General features: G+C 42.1%; 1 protein-coding gene across 1 annotated transcript; it reads left to right on the top strand.

Annotated features, from left to right (window-relative positions):
* Window positions 1-1,350: 1,350 nt before the first annotated feature.
* On the top strand, window positions 1,351-20,890 carry LOC310699291 (vomeronasal type-2 receptor 26-like; the record flags this gene model as incomplete). The annotated part of the gene is made up of 7 exons (XM_083486938.1): window positions 1,351-1,412; window positions 11,129-11,420; window positions 13,244-13,519; window positions 13,763-13,990; window positions 15,373-15,600; window positions 18,806-18,932; window positions 19,986-20,890. 7 exons carry the CDS (start codon window positions 1,351-1,353, stop codon window positions 20,888-20,890), a joined length of 2,118 nt encoding a protein of 705 aa, XP_083343064.1.
* Between the last annotated feature and the right edge of the window lie 1,449 nt (window positions 20,891-22,339).

The following is a 22,339-nucleotide window of genomic DNA, read 5'->3' as shown; positions in this document are numbered from 1 at the left end:
GTATACAGGACCGAGGCCGTTTAGGGCTTTAAAGGTCAGCACCAACACTTTGAATTCTGCTTGGAAACGTACTGGGAGCCAATGTAGGTCTTTCAAGACCGGTGTTATATGGTCTCGGCGGCCGTTCCCAGTCACCAGTCTGGCTGCTGCATTCTGGATTAGTTGTAGTTTCCGGGTCACCTTCAAAGGTAGCCCCACGTAGTCCATGGGACTCTCAAGAGTCTCCTCCAGCACCAGAATTCAAAAGCATCCATTCTTTGGCGATCAGCCTTCTTTATGGTCCAGCTCTCACTTCCATACATCACTACTGGGAAAACCATAGCTTTTACTATACGGACCTTTGCTGGCAAGGTGATGTCTCTACTTTACTTTGCTGCAAACCTTAGGAGCGGAGAATTCTGTTCTGCTCAGGGGCTGGTAGTGAGATTTCAAATGAAGCACTGGGTTGGCTGCTGTGAGAGCAGACTGTGGGATGATGATGATGATGGACCATTGACCTGATTTAGCAGGCAGGATCTTATTATATTTGAGCAGACCATGCCTTACATCAATCCATGAGTTCAGTCCATAAGGTTAGAAAGGGAACGAGGAGCAACTAGAAGTTGATTTTATTAATGTCTCTGAAGTTTTTGTCCTGGAATGTAAATGGTTTAAATGAAAAATCCAAAAGGAATAAAATAACGAAAGTCTTGAGGAATAAAAATTACGACGTGATATGCTGCCAAGAGACTCATATAGCTAAAAAACATAAACATGTACTGATTAACAAAAAGTTGGGAGTGGAATTTATCAATTCAGATGTCAGCAAAAAAAGAGGGCTGGTGATGTATGTTAGAGAGAAATGGGAACCGTCGTTAATATGTAAGGATGAGGAGGGAAGAATTCTGGGAGTTCAAATCAACCATCAAGGAGAAAAATTTAATGTAATAACAGTTTATGCCCCCAACATAAAAAAATCAGAATTCTACAAAAAAATTGGAAAAAATGCTGCTAGAATTAGAGAATCATAAATTAATTTTATTAGGGGACTTAAATGGAGTCCCTGACCCAGGAATGGATAGGAGTGAAAAAAGAAGAAAAATGAACCAAGGGAATCTTCCAAAATCTTTTAAGGACTTACAGGAAAACCTAGATTTGATTGACATCTGGAGGTTTAAAAACCCAATAATAAAACAATTTACCTACTTTTCAGAACCACATCAAAGTTGGGGAAGAAACGATCAGATCCGGACCTCAAGAGAGCTTACATTAAGAACAAGGAAGTGCGAGATAGAACCTAGAACACTTTCTGACCATAATCCAATCAGTTTGGAAATAAAATGTAAATCATTGGGACAGTATAGGTGGAGAATGAACGAATACCTATTAGAAATCGAAGAGATCATTGAGAAAGCCAAAAATACCCTGAAAGAGTATTTTGAGTGGAATTTAAACAAAGAAACTAAAATTGATGTAGTCTGGGAAGCAAGTAAGGCAGTTCTTAGGGGATTTTTGATCCAACAGAATAGTTATAGAAGGAAGTTAAGAGAATCAAAAAAGGAAGAAATAGTGAAACAATTGAAAGAGTGTGAGGAAAAACTAATAATAAATCCCGAGGATGAAAAGATGAAACAAATATCTAAAGTGCTGCAAATTCAATACTCAACATTATTAGGGCAAGAGGTAGAATGGAGGATAAAATCAATGAAACAAAAATACTTTGAATCTGCAAATAAGACGGGGAGATTGCTGGCATGGCAGCTAAGGAAAATGAAAAAACAAATGGTGATTAATAAGATCAAAATAGAGGAACATATAATAGAAGATCCAAATGAAATAAAGGGAATGTTTCTTCAGTTTTATGAAACCTTGTACAAAAGAAAGGAGGATGAAGATATAGCAGAAATAGGAAGATACCTGGAGAAAAATGGGGGTGAGCGGCTGACAGAAGACGAAATATTCCATCTAAACAAACCAATAACGACGGATGAGGTTAAGGAGGCTATCAAAAAATGAAACCAGGGAAAGCCCCAGGACCAGACGGTCTGTCGCAAAAATATTATAAAGTCTTGGAGGAATACGTAACACCTGTCTTATGTGAGGTATTTAACAACATTTTGCAGGGAGGGAGGATACCGGACTCGTGGAGAGAGGCCCATATTACTTTAATACCAAAACCAGATGCGGACAAACTTGACATAAAAAACTACAGGCCGATATCACTACTTAATAATGATTATAAAATTTTTGCTGAGATAATGGCAAAAAGATTGAAAAAATATCTGATGAAATCAATCCATAAAGATCAAGCCGGATTTTTGCCAGGCAGACAGTTGAAGGATAATATAAGACATATAATTAACATCATTGAATATCTAGAGTTTAAAAATGAAATTCCTGCGGCTCTGGTATTTGTCGATGCCGAGAAGGCTTTCGACAATGTATCTTGGTGTTTTCTTTTAAAGTGTATGGAAAGGGTAGGGATAAAGGGGCCCTTCTTGGAGGGTATCAAAGCAATTTATTCGAGCCAAAGAGCTAAATTAATCATTAATAATAACTTAACAGATTCTTTTATGATTTCAAAAGGCACAAGACAGGGGTGCCCTCTGTCCCCCCTTCTGTTTATTATGGTATTGGAGATAATCACAAATAAAATAAGGGAAACACTGGAAATAAGAGGAATTAAACTTGGAGTGAAAGAATATAAATTGAAGGCATATGCTGACGATTTAGTAATATCATTAGAAGAACCATTAAAAGGTGTGGGAAAAGTTCTAGAGCTGCTTGAGGAGTTTGGAAAGCTATGTGGGTTTAAGTTAAATAAAAATAAGCCAAAAATACTGACAAAAAATTTGGCTGACGATTTAAGAACTCAATTAGAACAACCAACAGGGATCAAAGTAGTGAAAAAGGTGAAGTACTTGGGCATTTGGATGACGACAAAAAATATAAATTTAGTGGAAAATAACTATAATAGAACCTGGAGTGAGATTAAAAAAGATTTAGACAGTTGGAGTAGATTAACACTCTCCTGGGAGGGACGAATGGCTGCCATAAAAATGAACATCCTTCCAAAAATACTATTCTTATTTCAGAATATTCCAGTAATCAGAGGCACGACAATGTTTAAGAACTGGCAGAGGACCTTGTCCAGGTTTATTTGGTAGGGGAAGAGAGCAGGAATCAAGTTTAAACTGCTTACAGATAGGAGAGAAAGAGGGGGGGGGTTGCCGTCCCGAATCTGCAATTATATTATGAGGCTGCATGTTTGTGCTGGATTAAGGATTGGATAGTTCTGGAAAATCTGGATGTGTTAGACCTGGAAGGATTTGATGCTAGATTTGGCTGGCATGCTTATTTATGGCAGGAAAAAGAAAGGGTGCATAAGGGATTCTCCCATCATATTGTGAGGGGAGCATTGTTAGAGGTTTGGAATAGAACTAAAAGACTGTTGGAAAAGGGCATACCTTGGTGGTTATCACCAGTTAATATCTCATCAATCAAAAACTTAAACATGGGAAACCAAAGATGGACCTACGAAGACCTCTTGATTAAATCGGATAAAGGGTGGAGAATTAAATCATATGAAGAATTAAAGGATAAGTCAATAGGGTGGCTACAGGTACACCAAATTAATGCCCTATGGAATGAACATAAAAAAATAGGGATGAGTGAGAAAAAATCAAAATTCCAGGTGGAAATACTAGGAGGAAAGAGTAAACTTTTATCTAAAATGTATAATCAATTACTGGAATGGGATACCAAAGACGAGGAGGTGAAGGAGGTCATGATAAAGTGGGCCATAGATTTGGGATACAATTTAGAATATGAGAGATAGGTGAAACTGTGGACTAAGGATATGAAATTTACAGCATGTGTTAGCCTCCGAGAAAATATGGAAAAAATGATGTATCGCTGGCATATTACACCTGTCAAACTGGGGAAAATGTACAAAACTGGAGACAAAAGATGTTGGAAGTGTAAAAAAAAAGAGGGCGATTTCCATCATATGTGGTGGTCATGTGAAGAAGTGAAGAAGTTTTGGGGTTCTATCTATGACGAACTGAAAAAGATACTGAAATATACATTTCCTAAAAAACCAGAGGCATTCCTTCTAGGAATGGTCGGTGAGGAGATTAGGAAAGAAGATCAAATTATGTTCCAGTACGCAATGGCAGCAGCCAGGATACTGCTGGCACAAAATTGGAAAACATCTAATATCCCAACTATTAGTGAATGGCAAAACAAGCTATTTGAGTACTCTGAGTTAGCAAAGATGACACAGAAGATCAGGCACCAGAGTAACAAAATCTTTATTAACGATTGGAATAAATTTATATTATATATGGAAAAAAACTTAGACAGTATTAAAATAACAGTAGGCGAATTATAGAATCTGCGAAGTAAAGATAAAGGATGAAATAAGGATCTGCAAGAAGGTTATAAAGGTGATATAGCTCAAATCGTGGTGGAGGGAAGTTAAAATGACTTTTGGAGAAATATACTTACGTCTTGATGTTTTATTGTTTAGATTTGTTTATTTTTCTTTTTTGGTATGTTTGTGATTTTAAAACTGTGTATATTGGAAATAAAATTTATTAAAAATTTAAAAAAAAAGAGTTATGAGCTGGTAGCCCCTAGTTCAAACTGCATGGCTTACACAACTTACCCTTGTGTTTCTACACAAATAATTTAGAAACCTTTCACCACTTTGGAACCTATGTTTTACTGTCTGGGTTTTCTGACTGCTGAATGGAAAAACATATTCACAGGACCTTAAAGAGTTTGTAAGTAAACCATTTTTTAACTTAGCAAATATGTGGAAAGAGGGGTACTTTGGAAGGAATTTAGAAAGGCATATTTTAAAAGTCTAACAACCTATGTTTCCACACTTTACTTTGCTGCCTTTTTTGTTATTTTAAATCTCAGCTGGGGATTGGGAACTGCCAGAAAGTAGTTGGCCCAAACAAGGATCTTGGCATCCAGGAATTCTTCTATACAGTGGTACCTCGGGTTACATACGCTTCAGGTTACACACTCTGCTAACCCAAAATAGTGCTTCAGGTTAAGAACTTTGCTTCAGGATGAGAGCAGAAATCAGGCTCTGGCGGTGCAGCGGCAGCAGGAGGCCCGATTAACTAAAGTGGTGCTTCAGGTTAAGAACAGTTTCAGGTTAAGAACGGACCTCCAGAACGAATTAAGTACTTAACCCGAGGTACCACTGTATACCTATTTTTCCTTACTAACCACCAGACAGGAGAAGACAGGGGAGTCAGCTACATTAAAAACTGTGACACCTGATGGCCCTTCCCAATATGAGGTTTACAACGTGTTTTCTGGAAATGTTTTTTTATGTGTCTAGATCCAGCCAGGGACTACTGATCATGCAAGGAGCATGAAGGAGTTATCAGTAGAAGGTTCCCCAGCTATGTAGGTTAGATGGTCAGAGTTTGGGGGCTTGGGGCATTCCAGGTGGTTTCCCCCCCACCCTTAAGAATAATAATAATAATAATAATAATAATAATAATAATAATAATAATAATAATAATTTATTATTTGCTGAGTGCGGTTTTAGCTGTCATTAGAGCAAAAGACTCACCTCCCATGGAAGTACAGGGGGATATTATATAGGAGAATTCATAGGCTAGTTTTGACCCCTTAGCCTTCCCCTCCTTTTTTCCTTTCCAGGTTCCTCCTCTCACTCCACGCATGGTCTGTACAGTGCAGTATGGGAGCCCAGCCAACAACTGCTCCAGTTCACTGCAGTAGTACATGTGGATGCCCAGCTCATGGTTTATCACCACAGCCAGAAGAGGCCATCTTGGTCTTGTGATTCATGGCTGAAGAATGCTGAGAAAAACCATCCTTGCAACTGGGAATGGAAGATGGAGAGAGGGCTGAGGTTCAGAGGGAACCTGGTGAATCTGCAGAAAGTCTACTGCCGGACCAGAGCTGAATTGTGTGCAGGAGGGACCCAGATTCTACTCTCCACATCCTCCATCCTAGGGGTTCACAACATTCCATGGAATGAAAGAAATCAGAATATTTGGAAGGGCAGTGGGACAAAAAAGGGCACCTCCAGGGGTGAAGTCAAACAACTGTGATAGCAGCACCCAAGTGACCTCCCTGGGTCACAGTCTTGAGAAATGGGTATGGAGGTCCTAGGCTGTCCAGATGACAAGACCACCCTCTTGGCTTCACTTATGTGGCCCAAAGGAAAGCAGAGCAATGTCTTTGGTTCCAGCTTGGCTGCAGGAGTTTCCGGAAGGAGGCATACAAGACACCATCCATCCGTCTTAGGGACTCCGGATTTGTGTAGGGTTTACTCCTGAGCCGTTTCCTAACCTGAAGATGTCCCCACAAGTCAGGACACACAAAGCTATTTATGAGGCCCATGGAGCCCAGCTGGACTTTTACCTTCTCTTTGAAAGAGGAGAACACATATTCCTTTGAAAATGTCCCCCCTTCAGCTGCTTTGAAGCTGCTGTTGCCCATATGTATACCTGAAGGAGCGTCTCCACCCCCATTGTCCAACCCAGACACTGAGCTCCAGCTTCGAGGGCCTTCTAGTGGTTCCCTCACTGCGAGAAGTGAGGTTACAGGGAACCAGGCAGAGGGCGTTCTTGGTAGTGGCGCCCTCCCTGTGGAACGCCCTCCCATCAGATGTCAAGGAAATAAACAACTATCTGACTTTTAGAAGACTACTGAAGGCAGCCCTGTTTAGGGAAGTTTTCCATTGTATAGGTAAAGGTAAAGGGATCCCTGAATGTTAGGTCCAGTTGCAGATGACTCTGGGGTTGCGGTGCTCATCTCATTTTACTGGCTGAGGGAGCCGGCGTACGGCTTCCGGGTCATGTGGCCAGCATGACTAAGCCGCTTCTGGCAATACCAGAGCAGGGCACAGAAACGCTGCTTACGTTCCTACTGGAGCGCTACCTATTTATCTACTTGCACTTTGACGTGCTTTTGAACTGATAGGCTGGCAGGAGCAGGGACCGAGCAACGGGAGCTCACTCCGTTGTGGGGATTCGAACCGCTGACCTTCTGATTGGCAAGCCCAAGGCTCAGTGGTTTAGACCACAGCACCACCCGCGTCCCATTGTATAGGAACATACAAATAGAAAAAAAGCAATGTACCATGAATGTATTTGTCACAGTGTACCCACTATTACAAGGCTTGCAGTACATGCAAATACTCCAGAATAATCAAAATAAGTACAACATTACAATAAATGATATGTTTTCATTATCTCTGATGCAAGGAATTATTGGAAGTGGCAGAGCAGCTGTAGCAAATATGACTGGAGCCCGGTGATCCAAGTTTCGAAGAGAAACTCCTTCTTCAGCTGATGATGTAAAAGAAAATGGTAGCAACCCAAGCCAGGCAATATATTGTAAACTTTTCCAGACCATAAACAGGCTGACTCACCCTGTGAAGTTAACAAGGTTAACTAGCAGAACACAGAGGAAGCCCATTAGTGGACATTTGTGAGTAGAGCAGTGGTTCCCAACCTTTTTTTTTGGCCATGCCCCACCTAAGCCTCTCTGAAATCCTGGTGCCCCACCCTGTCACATATAATTTTTATTATTCAAAAAGTGAACTATTCATGTGGAGGAAGCCTAAAAGGCCATTAACTTGGTCTAACTCATTCTCGAATTGCCTCCCATATAATTCAAATTGCCCCCCTTTGGTGTAGAGACTGTAAAGGTTCCTTCATTAGTTCTACTTGCTGAAAGTTTTTTTTTTTAAAAAATAAATAAATGATGTTTTGCTATGTTTCTAAATGCCACCCAGAGTGGCTTGGGAAACCCATCCCGATGGGTGGGGTATAAATAATAAAATTATTATTATTATTATTATTATTATTATTATTATTATTATTATTACACCGAGTGTTTCTTAAAGAGGTACTACAATAAACATCCCGTCAAAAGATGTGTTCAGCCCATGTGGTGTGAGTGTGTTGAGAAGATGAATCACTTTTATGGTGATGGCTACCAATTTAGATGGGACGCGGGTGGCGTTGTGGGTTAAACCACAGAGCCTAGGACTTGTCGATCAGAAGGTCGGCGGTTCGAATCCCCACGACGGGGTGAGCTCCCGTTACATTTATTGTAATGTTGCATTTATTTTGATTATTCTAGAGTACCACTTGCATGTACTGCATGCCTTGTAATAGTGGGTACACTGTGACAAATACATTCATGGTACTTTGCTTGCCATATATTGTGTCTGAATCCCTGCTTTCCCCCCCTGATTGTATGTTCCTATACAATGGGACGCTAGTGGCGCTGTGGTCTACACCACTGAGCCTTGGGCTAGCCAATCAGAAGGTCAGCGGTTCGAATCCCCACAACGGGGTGAGCTCCCGTTGCTTGGTCCCTGCTCCTGCCAGCCTAGCAGTTCAAAAGCGCGTCAAAGTGCAAGTAGATAAATAGGTAGCACTCTGGCGGGAAGGTAAATGGCATTTCAGTGCGCTGCTCTGGTTCGCCAGAAACGGCTTAGCTGTATGCCGGAAGTTGTATTCCGGTTCCCTCGGCCAATAAAGCGAGATGAGCGCCGCAACCCCAGAGTCGGTCATGACTGGACCTAATGGTCAGGGGTCCTTTTACCTTTTACCAACCTAGATGGTTTTGAAAAAGAATCCTAGGATCAGAGGCTCCTGAACTCTCAATTGCTGTGGAATAACACTAGAAGGGGGCTGTTGCTCTTTTGCAACCAGGGCTGTCAGTTTTCTCTCAGCAAAGTTCAGGCCAAACTCCCCCCTCACTCCGACTCACATCGTACTTTGACGCCACATCTGCAATTTCTCACAAATACATTTTTTTCTCCAGCTCTACACCTGCCTCCAGGATATTGAAGGGACGAGTTGCCTTGCCTTTATAATTATTACAATTAATAATAATTATAATTATTGCCTTTATAATTACTATTTCTGAAGCTTGGGAGACATTGCTGGAGGTCTCCTACACATTAGGATCTGAGGCAGCCTGAGGTTAATTTTTGCACTGCGCCTTGGGAGGGAAAAAGTTGAAACCCGGAATATCTCTTGCATCAGACTGAGTCAAGATTTAGAGCAGGGAAAAGGGTGAGTGGGTGGGGAAGGCTTGCATAAATTTATTGCCACTGCAGCTTTGGTCTTCCAATAGCTTTTGGCTTCTAATCAGTTAGCTGAGGAGGAGAGAGGAGCACTCACAAGAAAGGTGCAGAAGGCAGAATGATCTCTCTGGAGGTTCTGCTTCTACTTTTGCTGCTAATGCCTCGTGGAATCTGTGGGCACCTGAAGACAAAATGCCCCTTGAATCTGATCAGGGATCAAACTGATGTAAACTTTTACTACCGCCCTGGAGACTTCCTCATCAGTGGAAACACACCTCCAAATAAAATTATTCTATACCTATACAACTTTTCCCAACCCCCATTAATGAAGGTTAGGAGGTAAGTTAGTAGGTGCAGGTGGGTGTCTTTGTTTCTGCATGCTCTGCTCCAGGTGTTCCTATTTACAAGGGAAACAGTCCCTATTTCAGCTTTCTCCATGATCACCAGCATTACTACCTAATACAAAGGTTGCAAATGTGGTTGAATGTGTGCAGACCCTCTGAGTGTCTCTGTTTTCCAGGCAAAGTCCTGGATTTACACAAGACGTCTCAGTTTCTGTTTTGACCCAGGAGTGTCCCACTTTTCCTTAGGATGTTCCAATTTTCATCAGAGAAATGCTAGAGAATATGGAATTATCCGACCCCGAGCCAAGGAGATAAGTAACTATACAACCTTTAGAAGACATCTGAAGGCAGCCCTGTATAGGGAAGTTTAAAAACTTTTGCCGTGTTTTTATATAGGTTGAAAGCTGCCCGGAGTAGCTGGGGCAACCCAGTCATTTTATAAATATAATGATACTAAAACTAATACTAATAATACTAATAATACTACTAATAATGGTCGTCCCTATTTTCATTGGAGAAATGTTGGAAGGTATGTGTGTGTGGATTATATGTATTCTATAGCAAGAAGATCTGCATGCATTGTACAACTGAACATTTGGAGAGAGGGGAAGGGAGTGTGAGAGTTCAGCCAGTGCTCATTGATGTGTTAGTTACAAAGTATTTTGTGCTGATAATGTGGGAGGGGATGTGATTTTTTATTTTTTTTTAAAAAATGTTCCTCAGTCTGAAATAGTCCTGGATCAGCCAACGGGAGCCCATATATTCAATATATTCCAGTATCCTGCTCTCACCAGTGTGGTGTAGTGGTTAAGAGTGGTGGACTCGTAATCTGGTGAACCGGGTTCGCTTCCCCGCTCCTCCACATGCAGCTGCTGGGTGACCTTGGGCTAGTCACGCTTCTCTGATGTCTCTCAGCCCCACTCACCTCACAGAGTGTTTGTTGTGGGGGAGGAAGGGAAAGGAGACTGTTAGCCGCTTTGAGACTCCTTAGGGTAGTGATAAAGCGAGATATCAAATCCAAACTCTTCACAATGGCCAACCAGATGGGAGCAACCAGAAAGCAGGATTTGAGCAGAAGAGCTCCGTGAATTTGTCTAATTCTCTTTTAAGGCCATCCAGGTTGGTGTGAGTTCCATAGCTTATCTATGTGTGTTGCACAAAGTTTTCTCCTTCTACCGATCTCTCCATTATAGCTGGGTGCAATGTCAGTTTGAGAGAACATCCCCCCCCCCATTGCATGCTTAGGCAAGTGCAATGCATCTGGTGAATATATTTGGGTCTGAGTATCAGCCAACTTTCTGCTGACTGTTGACTTCACTTGCACAAAGGAGACTCAAAGTGAGAGCAAATGTAGTCCTTCTGGCCTCGTGATATCTTTTTATTTTTAAACCAAAGGACTCAACCGCTCACAATTTGCTGGGCTGAAAGTGATATTTACTGACTTACAGTGCAATCAATCCATGAGAAATAAGTCTGAATGATTGAACAGGGTTTCCTGCCAGGCAAGTGGGTTTGGGATTGCATCCTTATTCCCTTTCTAGAACACAAACTGAGCACTCAAAGGCGCATTTTTGTGCCCACATTGTTCAGAGTTATATATTGCCCAGAAAAGCCCTTAGATTGATAAAACAAAAGATGTGACATTTTGTTTTCATGTACTGGCGAATAGCAGCTTTACACTTTTTAACGTATCTTTTTATTACAGAGCAACGCCAAAGTTCTACTGGCACATCTTGTCCTTCCTGTTCACCATTCAGGAGATCAACAGTGATCCCAGGCTCTTACCCAACATCACCCTGGGCTACAACCTCTATGATAACTATTTTGATGCCAGGATCACTTCTGATGCCTTGCTAGACCTGGTCTCAGGCGGGGAAAGCAATATTCCCAACTACCACTGTGGAAGACAGAATAACCTTTTGGCTGTTCTTGAAGGGGGCAATTCTGTAAACTCAAAACAGATTTCAGCCTTGTCAGGCGTCTACAAAATCCCACAGGTATGAAGGGTGGGGCCTGGAGGGGCAGAGAAGTTCAACTGCAGAAAATTCCACTTTCTTTCCAGTGAAGTCGAGACAGAACCCCCCCAATTAGATAATGCTTAGCTATAGCCAGTGCTATTTTTCTAGAAAAGAGGTGTTGGAGCTCACCATTAACTTCTCCCTTGTTTTCTTAGAATGGCAATGGCACCCACCTGAGAGGTGCTGGAGCTGAGCTCTGATGAGTTCTGGCGGGGGGGGGGGGGAGAGCCTTGGCTATATAGCATAGGACGACTGCAAGAAGATCAAACCTATCCATTCTTAAGGAAATCAGCCCTGAGTGCTCACTGGAAGGACAGATCCTGAAGCTGAGGCTCCAATACTTTGGCCACCTCATGAGAAGAGAAGACTCCCTGGAAAAGACCCTGATGTTGGGAAAGATGGAGGGCAGAAGGAGAAGGGGACGACAGAGGACAAGATGGTTGGACAGTGTTCTCGAAGCTACCAGCATGAGTTTGACCAAACTGCGGGAAGCAGTGGAAGACAGGAGGGCCTGGCGTGCTCTGGTCCATGGGGTCATGAAGAGTCGGACATGACTAAACAACTAAACAATAGCATGACTGGATCCAGGGATCTTACTTTCAACCTTCACCCACCTGGTGAGAGCCAGTGTGGTGTAGTGGTTAAGAGCAGTAGTCTTGTAATCTGGTGAACAGGGTTCAAGTCTCTGCTCTTCCACATGCAGCTGCTGGGTGACCTTGGGCCAGTCACACTTCTTTGAAGTCTCTCAGCCCCACTCACCTCACAGAGTGTTTGTTGTGGGGGAGAAAGGGAAAGGAGAATGTTAGCTGCTTTGAGACTCCTTAAAGGGAGTGAAAGGCAGGTGCCCTCCAGATCTTTCTTTTTTTTAATATAATTTCATAGAATCATAGAATCATAGAGTTGGAAGAGACCACAAGGGCCATCGAGTCCAACCCCCTGCCAAGCAGGAAAAACCATCAGAGCACTCCTGACATATGGTTGTCAAGCCTCTGCTTAAAGACCTCCAAAGTAGGAGACTCCACCACACTCCTTGGCAGCAAATTCCACTGTCGAACAGCTCTTACTGTCAGGAAGTTCTTCCTAATGTTTAGGTGGAATCTTCTTTCTTGTAGTTTGGATCCATTGCTCCATGTCCGCTTCTCTGGAGCAGCAGAAAACAACCTTTCTCCCTCCTCTATGTGACATCCTTTTATATATTTGAACATGGCTATCATATCACCCCTTAACCTCCTCTTCTCCAGGCTAAACATGCCCAGCTCCCTTTTTAAATTCAGTTTTACACTAGGCATTTGAATTCAAACATTAATCATAATCATCAACATTTAGGATTCCCTGAATCCTTAGACTTTCCTCTACCTCTCCATGGTTTTCATGGAGGTACCACTGTGCACTACAATCCTGTCAAAGTTTTTAGTTGTTTACAGTATTCTCTTAAGTAACTTCTATCCCCCCATTCCTTATTAAAGTTTCTATCTTCCTGGTTTCTGATTTTCCTGTCATTTTCACCATTTCGGCATAGTCCATCATCTTCACCAACCATTCGTCTCTGGTCGGGTCAGGTGTCATTTCCCAGAATGCTTTTGTTATTTTGCACGTCCAAATCTTTCAGCCTACAACTCCAGCCAGACCAACCAGGACAAATTGTGTATTACAATGATAATAATAATGTCAGGTTACTAAATATCTGTTCATTATCCTGGAAGCAATATAAAACACCAATCTCTTCCTTTCCTCACTAGATCAGTTTTGGCTTGGTTACTCAACTTCTTGACGATAAAAGAGAGTTCCCGTTTCTCTACCAGATACTCCCCAGAGAAGAAACTCAGTGCTGGGGGATTGTCAAGTTCCTCCTCTATTTCGGATGGACGTGGATTGGCCTCTTTGTTTCAGACAATGACAACGGTGAAAGGTTCTTGAGTGCCTTGACTCCTCTGCTGATCAGCCATGAAATTTGCATTGCCTTGTTAAAAAGACTACCAGAAAAGTATGCAGGAGAAAAGCTCATCCAGAGTGAACCCTTTGCCAAATGGAGACAAGTCAATGTATTTGTTTACTATGAAAACACTCACTTGGCATGGGTAACCATCATGATACTACAAAGAAAAATGGAGGAACAAATTGGGGCAAAAGTCTGGATCTCAACAAATTTTCAGGACATTAATTTGAATTTTGCTTTTCCCCCTGATTACTTGCAGTACATCCATGGCTCTTTTGCCTTTGTCATGAAGCCCCCAATAAAGAAAGAATATCAATTCTATAACCCAGGTTCTGTCCTTCTTAAAAAGTTTATGAGTGAAGCATTTCATTGTTTCTATTCAAAGCATTTGTTGGCTGTAAAAGGTCGGACAAGATGCACAGAGAATGAGAAACTGGAGATGGTGCCTGAAGAGGAGCTGCAGAGAGTCCTGTCTCAAGACAGCTACATCACTTACTTCAGTGTCGAAGCTGTGGCTCATGCTTTGAATGCTGCATATTCATCCAGATCTAAGGTCATGCTGATGGCAAGTGGAGGAGACAGGTTGGAACGTCAAAGGCTGCAGCCATGGCAGGTATTTCCTCCCCCACTCAATTTATTTATTATTAATGTTGCAATACATATATGAAACCTTTACATATTGATACATATACATTATATTCGTAAATTCACATTTTCACATTTCATTATGTACCAACATTTATCCATTTCTTATTTCTTGCCCTATGTCTTCCCTCCACCCGTGCGTGACTTCCTTGTTATTATTTTGTAACTTTATTATTGAGATTGTAATTCTGTATCTTAATAATTAAGCATTCAATCTTATGTATCTGCTTAGCTTAACTTGACTTTGTGAAATCAGTCTATACATATCAATAAGTTCTTGTTGGAGCATCTTTCGGTCATGTATTCTTCTAGACATTTCCATTCTGGTTTGAGATTTTGATTAGATTGCATTCTAATTGTTGCCATCATTTCAAAAAAATTATATTGCCAATCTTTCAATGTTGGTACTTCTTCTGATTTCCAATTTTTTGCAACCCATAACCTTGCGGCAGCTGTTGCATATAAAAAGGATTCACTTCATGTCTTTTGGGATGTCATTTGTTATAATTCCTAAAAGGAATGTTTCCGGCTTCTTACCAAGTGTTGTTTTAAACATTTTTTTTCCAGTTCCTCGTGTATATTTCCCCATTTTTTTTATCACATCCCCACCATACATGATACAAGGATCCCTCTGATACCTTACATCTCCAACACAGATTCGATTTTAGTTTATAAATTTTAGCCAGTTTTACAGGGCAGGTATTTCCTTTCCTTTGCTGTTTCCTTTCTTTCCCACTGCAATCCATTTTCCCATCTCTGGAATCAAATTTGGTAGTCAGATATTCTTTTTTTGTTTTGCCCATTTTGGACGAAAATCTAAATAGTGACACTTGTGGTGGAGGTAAACCTTTCTGCCTATTCTGGTTATGACAGAACACTCCCCTACCATCTAGTTCTTGCGCTCTGGTGCCCTGAGAGAGATGCAAGTTGTGAATGGCCTCAGCCTAGTATACCTGAAGGAGCATCTCCACTCCCACTGTGAGATGCAGCACCAAGGGCCTTCTCACTGCGAGAAGTGAAGCTGCAGGGAACCAGGCAGAGGGCCTTCTTGGTAGTGGCACCCACTCTGTGGAATGCCCTCCTGTCAGATGCCAAGGAAATGAGTAACCATATAACCTTTAGAAGACATCTGAAGGCAGTTCTGTATAGCGAAATTTAACATGTAATTTTTATTATGTTTTTATATATGTTGGAAGCTCCCCATAGTGGCTAGGGCATCCCAGTCAGGTGGGATAAATAATAAGATTTTTATTATTATGATGCAGCCTTCGTGTATGACAGTCTACAGGGCTGAGATATTCAACACGGTTTTCTATTTCCTTAATGCTGGTGTTTTTCCTGCCATTTCAGCTTCATCCTTCCTTAAGAGAAATCCAGTTTTTGAACACTTGCATGGGCAGTCTCAGACTGGACGAGAATGGGGAGCTGCCAGGCAACTATGATATTGAGAACTGGGTCATGCTTCCCAATAAGTCTTCTTTTAGAGTGAAAGTTGGGAATATAGAGAAAGAGACACCTACTTATTTCAAGTTCACCATTAATTCAGAAGCCATTGTGTGGCCCAAGGGTAGTAACAAGGTAGGAGACAACTTAAGCCACATGGTAAGTGTTGAGCTCAAATAACCTGTCGAGTAGTTCCAAGGGAAGTTCAACCGTAACCCGGGGCACACTTACCCGGGCGTAAGTCCTTTTGAATAGGTAGAGCAGTGGTTGGAACCTGCAGGTCCCCTCATATAGCAAATCAGAACTCTTTTGTATAATGATGATGATAATAATAATAATAATAATAATAATAATAATAATAATTCAGAAGGCAACTTCTTCAGGTGATGGCTTATTTAGCTGCTGCTCTTCGTAAGTGTGTTTGGTTATTGCAGTCTTGGATTGCTATATTGTTTTTGTATCTTTTGTTCTCTACTTTGATGCAAATAGGGACATGTCTCACTCCCCTCCAACAGGCCCTTCTCAACCGCCCTATCTTTGTCTCCACCCAACAGGACACAGCACACACCCTCCACCGTCATGAGAAAACCCCTTAATCCATGTTTTAGTTTATTTTACTCTTTGGTAGATTTACAAAAAGAAACACACACACACACCAATAAATACATTTTAGAAAGGGGCAAGATTAGACATGGATCCACAAGGCATTTCTTTTTGACTACTGCAATGCGCTCTTTGTGGGGCTTTGAAGGTGACCCAGAAACTACAACTAATCCAGGATGCGGCAGCTAGACTGGTGACTGGGAGTGGCCGCCAAGACCATATAACACTGGTCTTGAAAGACCTACATTGGTTCCCAGTACGTTACCAAGCACAATTAAAAGTGTTGGTGCTGACCTTTAAAGCCCTAAATGGCCTCAGCACAGTATACCTGAAGGAGCATCTCCACCCCCATCGTTCAGCCCGGACACTAAGGTCCAGCTCTGAGGGCCTTCTGGCGGTTTCCTCCCTGTGAGAAGTGAGGTTACAGGGAATGTTCTCGGTAGTGGCGCCTGCCCTGTGGAATGCCCCCCATCAGATGTCAAGGAAATAAACAACTATCTAACTGTTAGAAGACATCTGACGATAGCCCTGTTTAGGAAAGTTTTTAATGTTTGATGTTTTATTGTGTTTTTAATATTCTGTTGGGAGCTGCCCACAGATGGGTGGGGTACAAATATATTATTATTATTATTATTATTATTATTATTATTATTATTATTATTATGAGTATTATGAGTATTTGTGCTCCTCTCCACTTCCACTTCCTTCCTTCCCAGGGCACCTCCGCCCTCTACCTGCAGCAAGAGCCAGCACATCACACAGGGCTGGGCCTCAGTGGGGGCAGCCTTTCCTCCTCGCCTGCTCTTCAGAAGCCACTATGAGCTGCCAAAGGGAGGATGCTGGCAGAGGCAGCCATGGAAAGGCCACAGAGAGGCAGCAGGATGCTCCCTCACTGCCACCGCCACTCAGAATAAGCACCGACTCATCCTCTTCCCTGAGATCAGGAGCGGTGGCACTGTCCTTGGGAAATTAGGACATTCCAGGATTAAATCAGACTTTCGTAATTTTGGCACTGTCCTTGGAAAATCGGGACACTTGGCGGTTGTGATAGGAAGGTCAGATACAGTGGTACCTTGGGTTAAGTACTTAATTCGTTCCGGAGGTCTGTTCTTAACCTGCAACTGTTCTTTTTTTATAATTTTCTTTTATTAATTTTACAACAAAACAAAACGTACATACTAATTTCACATCCAATTTTTCACAAAATGTTTCTTTTCTGGACTTCCTTCAGCTTTTCCGTAAATCATCCATAGTCATTATTTTAATTGCACATTCCCTAGTTTGTATTGTCATTGTTTATACCCTTCATTTTCTTTCCCTTTAGACAATTCTTTCCCTTTAGACAGTTTTTCGCAGTGCTTTTTAAAACCCTTCTAGCGTTATCTGTCCCTCACTTATGCTTTCCAGATATTCCACAAATTTTCCCCAGTCCTTGATGAACTTTTGGTCTCTTAAGTATCTAATCTTCCCAGTCAATTTGTCCAACTCAGCATAGTCTAACAACTTCATTCTCCATTCTTCCACTGTCGGTATTTCCTGTTGTTTCCATTTCTGAGCCAGTAGCACCCTTGCTGCTGTCACTGCATACTGGAAAAATTTACAATCCTTTCTCTTTATCTCATTTCCTAGTATTCCTAACAGAAAGGCCTCAGGTTTCTTTGTAAATGTATATTTTAAAATCTTCTTCAACTCATTGTATATCCTTTCCCAGAAGCCTTTCACTTTCTTACATTCCCACCACATATGATAAAAAGAACCTTCTTTATCTTTACATTTCCAACACTTATTACATGTCTTATACATTTTCGCTAATTTCACTGGTGTTATATACCATCTATAAAACATTTTCATAACATTCTCTTTTAACGTCATACATGCTGTAAATTTTAAATTTTCTTTCCATAATTTTTCCCAATCCTCAAATTGTATATATTATAGCCGACATCTCTGGCCCAATGTATCATTACCGACTTGACTTCCTCATCTTTCAGATTCCATTCTAACAACTTGTACATTTTGGATAGAATTTTGGGGTCATTATTTATTATTTCAATCTGAAATTTTGAATCTTTGTCGGCATAACTGCCATCTTTGATATCTTTCCTAAACATTTCATTTATTTGAAAATAATGCAACCAATCATATACATATTCTTTAACCTGTTCATATGGTTTCATTTTCCATTTCCCCCTTCTTTAAATAACAATTGTCCATATGTGATCCAATTGCCTCTCATATTAATTTTCTTTATGCTCATAACTTCTAACGGAGATAACCAGTGTGGTACTTTAGGTTCTAATAGGTTTTTATACCTATCCCATACTGCAATTAAAGGACCTAACCTGAAAATGTTCTTAACCTGAAACTGTTCTTAACCTGAAGCACCACTTTAGCTAATGGGGCCTCCTGCTGCTGCCGCCATGTGATTTCTGTTCTCATCCTGAAGCAAAGTTCTTAACCCGAGGTACTATGTCTGGGTTAGCGGAGTCTGTAACCTGAAGCGTATGTAACCTGAAGCGTCTGTAACCCAAGGTACCACTGTATATAATTTTGGAACAAGCAAGCTAACACAGCCAGGAGGTTTCCCTACCATGTCATTCTGCATCAAAAGTGCTCCCCTGAAAAAAGTCATAGATAAGAAGGACAAGAGATCCTGTAGGGTCATTTCCAAACTCTGTAAGTGAACTCTGTAGACACAAATACTCCCTTTAACGCAGCATCTTCTCTTTATGATTAGACCAGGCCTCGCTCCAGGTGCACTGAAAGCTGTCGCCCGGGATACGCCAAGGTAGTTCAAGAAGGAGAGGCAGTTTGCTGCTATGGTTGTGCTCCATGTATGGAAGGGACCATCTCCACTTGGGAAGGTGGGTGACTCCAAGGGAGAACTAGAAAGAGGTCAGCGATTAATTCAGAGGCATTTTCTGATAGAGATATTTTTGAATGTGGATCATTTCTTGACATCTCTATTTTTAATCACCTTCTTAAATTACAGGAAGTAGGTTGAAACAAATGGCCTCAAGGAAGCGAACTGTGGGCTATTCCCCTGTTTTAAAATTCAGTGGCCAGATATATAATTTATATTAAATGAATCCATTTCAGGTGGAACAGGGCAGTATAATAATAATACTAAAAACAACAACAACAACAACAACTACAAAAATTTATTATTTGTACCCCGCCCATCTGGCTGGGTTTCCTCAGCCGCTCTGGGCAGCTTCCAACAAAACACTAAAATACAATAACCTATTAAACATTAAAAGCTTCCCTAAACAGGGCTGCCTTCAGATGTCTTCTAAAAGTTTGTTAGTTATTTTTCTCTTTGACATCTGGTGGGAGGGCGTTCCACAGGGCAGGTGCCATTACCGAGAAGGCCCTCTGCCCGGTTCCCTGTAACTTGGCTTCTCGCAGCGAGGGAACCACCAGAAGGCCCTCGGCGCTGGACCTCAGTGTCTGGGCAGAACGATGGAGGTGGAGACGCTCCTTCAGGTATACTGGACCGAGGCCATTTAGGGCTTTAAAGGTCAGCACCAACACTTTGAATTGTTTAGTAGAACAGTTACCCCCACAAAATAAAACACCATAAATGTCAAGGGTCAAGGTAAAGAGGTGTGTCTTCAGCATTTGCAAAAGCTGTACAATCAAGACACCAGAAGCATCTCTGGCGGACAGTCACTGCCTTTCATCTTTATCTACGTCACAAGAAATTTCTGGCAATAAATTTTGAGGAAAAAATTATGTGCCACCCCTGTCACCTGAGGGGATAGGAATGGTACAATACGCCAATTAAGAAACCAATGTTGTTCATTCCTTATTGCACATTCTTGCCCCCTGACTTCAGCATATTTTTTCAAAATGCAATAGAACAAAGATAGTAATGGATGTAAATGATGCTAAGGCACCCCTTTTCTCCCCCTCAGATGCAAAACACTGCACCAAATGTCCAGAAGATCAGTATCCAAACAAGGGTCAAGTTCAATGTGTTCCCAAAGTTATTACTTTCCTGGCCTATGAAGAATCTTTGGGGATCCTCCTGGCTTCCTTTGCCTTCTTCTTTTCCATCACCACAGGCTGTGTGCTAGGAATCTTCCTTAAATTCCTAGAAACTCCAATAGTCAAAGCCAACAACCGGGACCTCTCTTTCATCCTCCTCATCTCCCTCCTGCTTTCCTTTTTGTCCTCCTTCCTGTTCATTGGCCGGCCAAGGAAAGTGACCTGCCTTCTCCAACAAACATCCTTCAGCATCATCTTCTCAGTTGCCGTCTCTTCTTTGTTGGCTAAAGCAATCACTGTGGTCCTGGCCTTCCTGGCCACCAAGCCAGGGAACAAGGTGAGGAGATGGCTGGGGAAGAGTCTGGCCAACTCCATTGTCCTTTCCTGTTCCAGTGTCCAAGTGATCATCTGTGCTATCTGGTTGGGAACCTCTCCCCCATTCCCAGACTCTGACATGAGCTCCCAAGCTGGGCAGATCATCCTGCAATGTAATGAAGGGTCTGCTGCCATGTTTTATGGTTCCCTTGGCTACATGGGCTTCCTGTCTGCCATCTGCTTCACGGTGGCTTTCCTAGCCAGGAAGCTTCCTGGAGCCTTCAATGAAGCTAAGCTGATCACCTTCAGCATGCTGGTCTTCTGCAGTGTTTGGGTGTCCTTTGTTCCCACCTACCTGAGCACCAAGGGGAAGTACATGGTAGCTGTGCAGGTTTTCTCTATCTTAGCCTCCAGTGCTGGGCTTCTGGGCTGCATCTTCATTCCCAAGTGCTACATTATTGTGCTGAGGCCTGATCTGAATACAAAGGAGCACCTGATAACAAAAACCAAACAGTGAAACAAAACACCAGGAGGTTTTATTTCATTCAGCTACTCTTTTGCAAGTGACACCTGTTGAGGGGCACAACAGTGCAGGAGGAAATCTTAGGAAACTGGGTTGACGCTGCAGGTGAGAGAACTCCCCAGAACCTAATTGATCACCCAGATACATTATACCTGCCTAACCATGCAATTGCCAATACCAACTGGGTATCTGGGATCTGGGGGGTAGGTGGGGATTTTTGTGTATTTCTAGTTGGGAATGTTCTCTCAAACTAACATTGCATCCACTTATAAAGCAGAGAAAATGAGTTCCTGTCATTATCTCACCTGTGTGATCTGTTGTCTCCTCAATTTCATTGCAATGACAGTTGCAGTTTGTGGAATAACTAGTCACATATAACTGACCCAAACACTTTGCTCATCATCTGAGGCCATTCTTTGTTTTCCCACTCCATGAGAGATCTGGTAGTTGGCAGCAGGAGAACAGGTATTTTCTGCAGTGACTCCCCATTTGTGGAATGCTGTCCCCAGGGAGACTTGCCTGGTGCCATCACTATATATCTTTATGTTCCAGGCAAAAACATTCTTCTATAACCTGGCCTCATTTCTTTAACTATCTGCGGTCTTTTAAATGTCGGTGGGATGTTTTAATGTATTTCTTTTTCCTCTTGGTTTTAATGTATTTATGCGGGATTTCTTCACTTGTTTGTTTGGTTGTAAGTTGTTTTGGGTTGTCCTGAGCAAGATAAAGTGACTAATAAATTTAATAAATCATAAAAATCGCAACACTGGCTGTGGTTGATGATGGTTGCAATCCAAATCTACCATCAGCATCATAGCCCCTCCTGGTCTTCTCTTCCTAATGGTTCAGCTTGCTCAGAGCTAACCACCAATTCTGGTTACAGATAAGTCCACCAATTCTGGTACACTATGAACCACTGATGCAGTTGCTGTGGATACTGGCATATCTTGTATCAAATCCTGGCCGCACTCTGAACACAAGCCTTTCATAACAACAGGATGGCTGCATCCTCCTAGCCACACCAGAACACTTCTGATTCTCCCCTTTCCTGAATTCAGTGCCAGATCCATTGGATTTCCTAATGTGCTTCAGTGGAGACCCAAGGAGGGCAGGTGGGCTGAAGGGCCGGTGGAGACCATATTGCATTGGGGCCTTTTTAAAACTGGGCCTGCAATTGGGGTAGAGGAGGGATCTGGGCTGTCACAGGAACCACAGTGGAAGAGAGTGAGGAAGGGACCGACTCCTCTTCATATCATTTCCTGCCTCTCTTCATCTTGTCCTGCAATCCAGACCTTTGGAGGACAAGGGCAGGGTGGGCGCTGGTGCGCTTCAAGCTGTCATCCCAGATACAGGAGGCACCTCCCAAGTCCAGGTGGAGAAGTTAGAGGCAGAGGTCATCATCACTTTGAGGAACCAAAGGTGGAGCTTTCCCCTGCCCAACCC

The sequence above is a fragment of the Podarcis liolepis genome (genome assembly GCF_965112155.1).
Source record: "Podarcis liolepis genome assembly, chromosome: 2".
Lineage (NCBI taxonomy): Eukaryota > Metazoa > Chordata > Lepidosauria > Squamata > Lacertidae > Podarcis > Podarcis liolepis.
The sequence above is the reverse complement of the archived record's forward strand: the minus strand, read 5'-3'. Positions and strand labels throughout refer to the sequence as shown.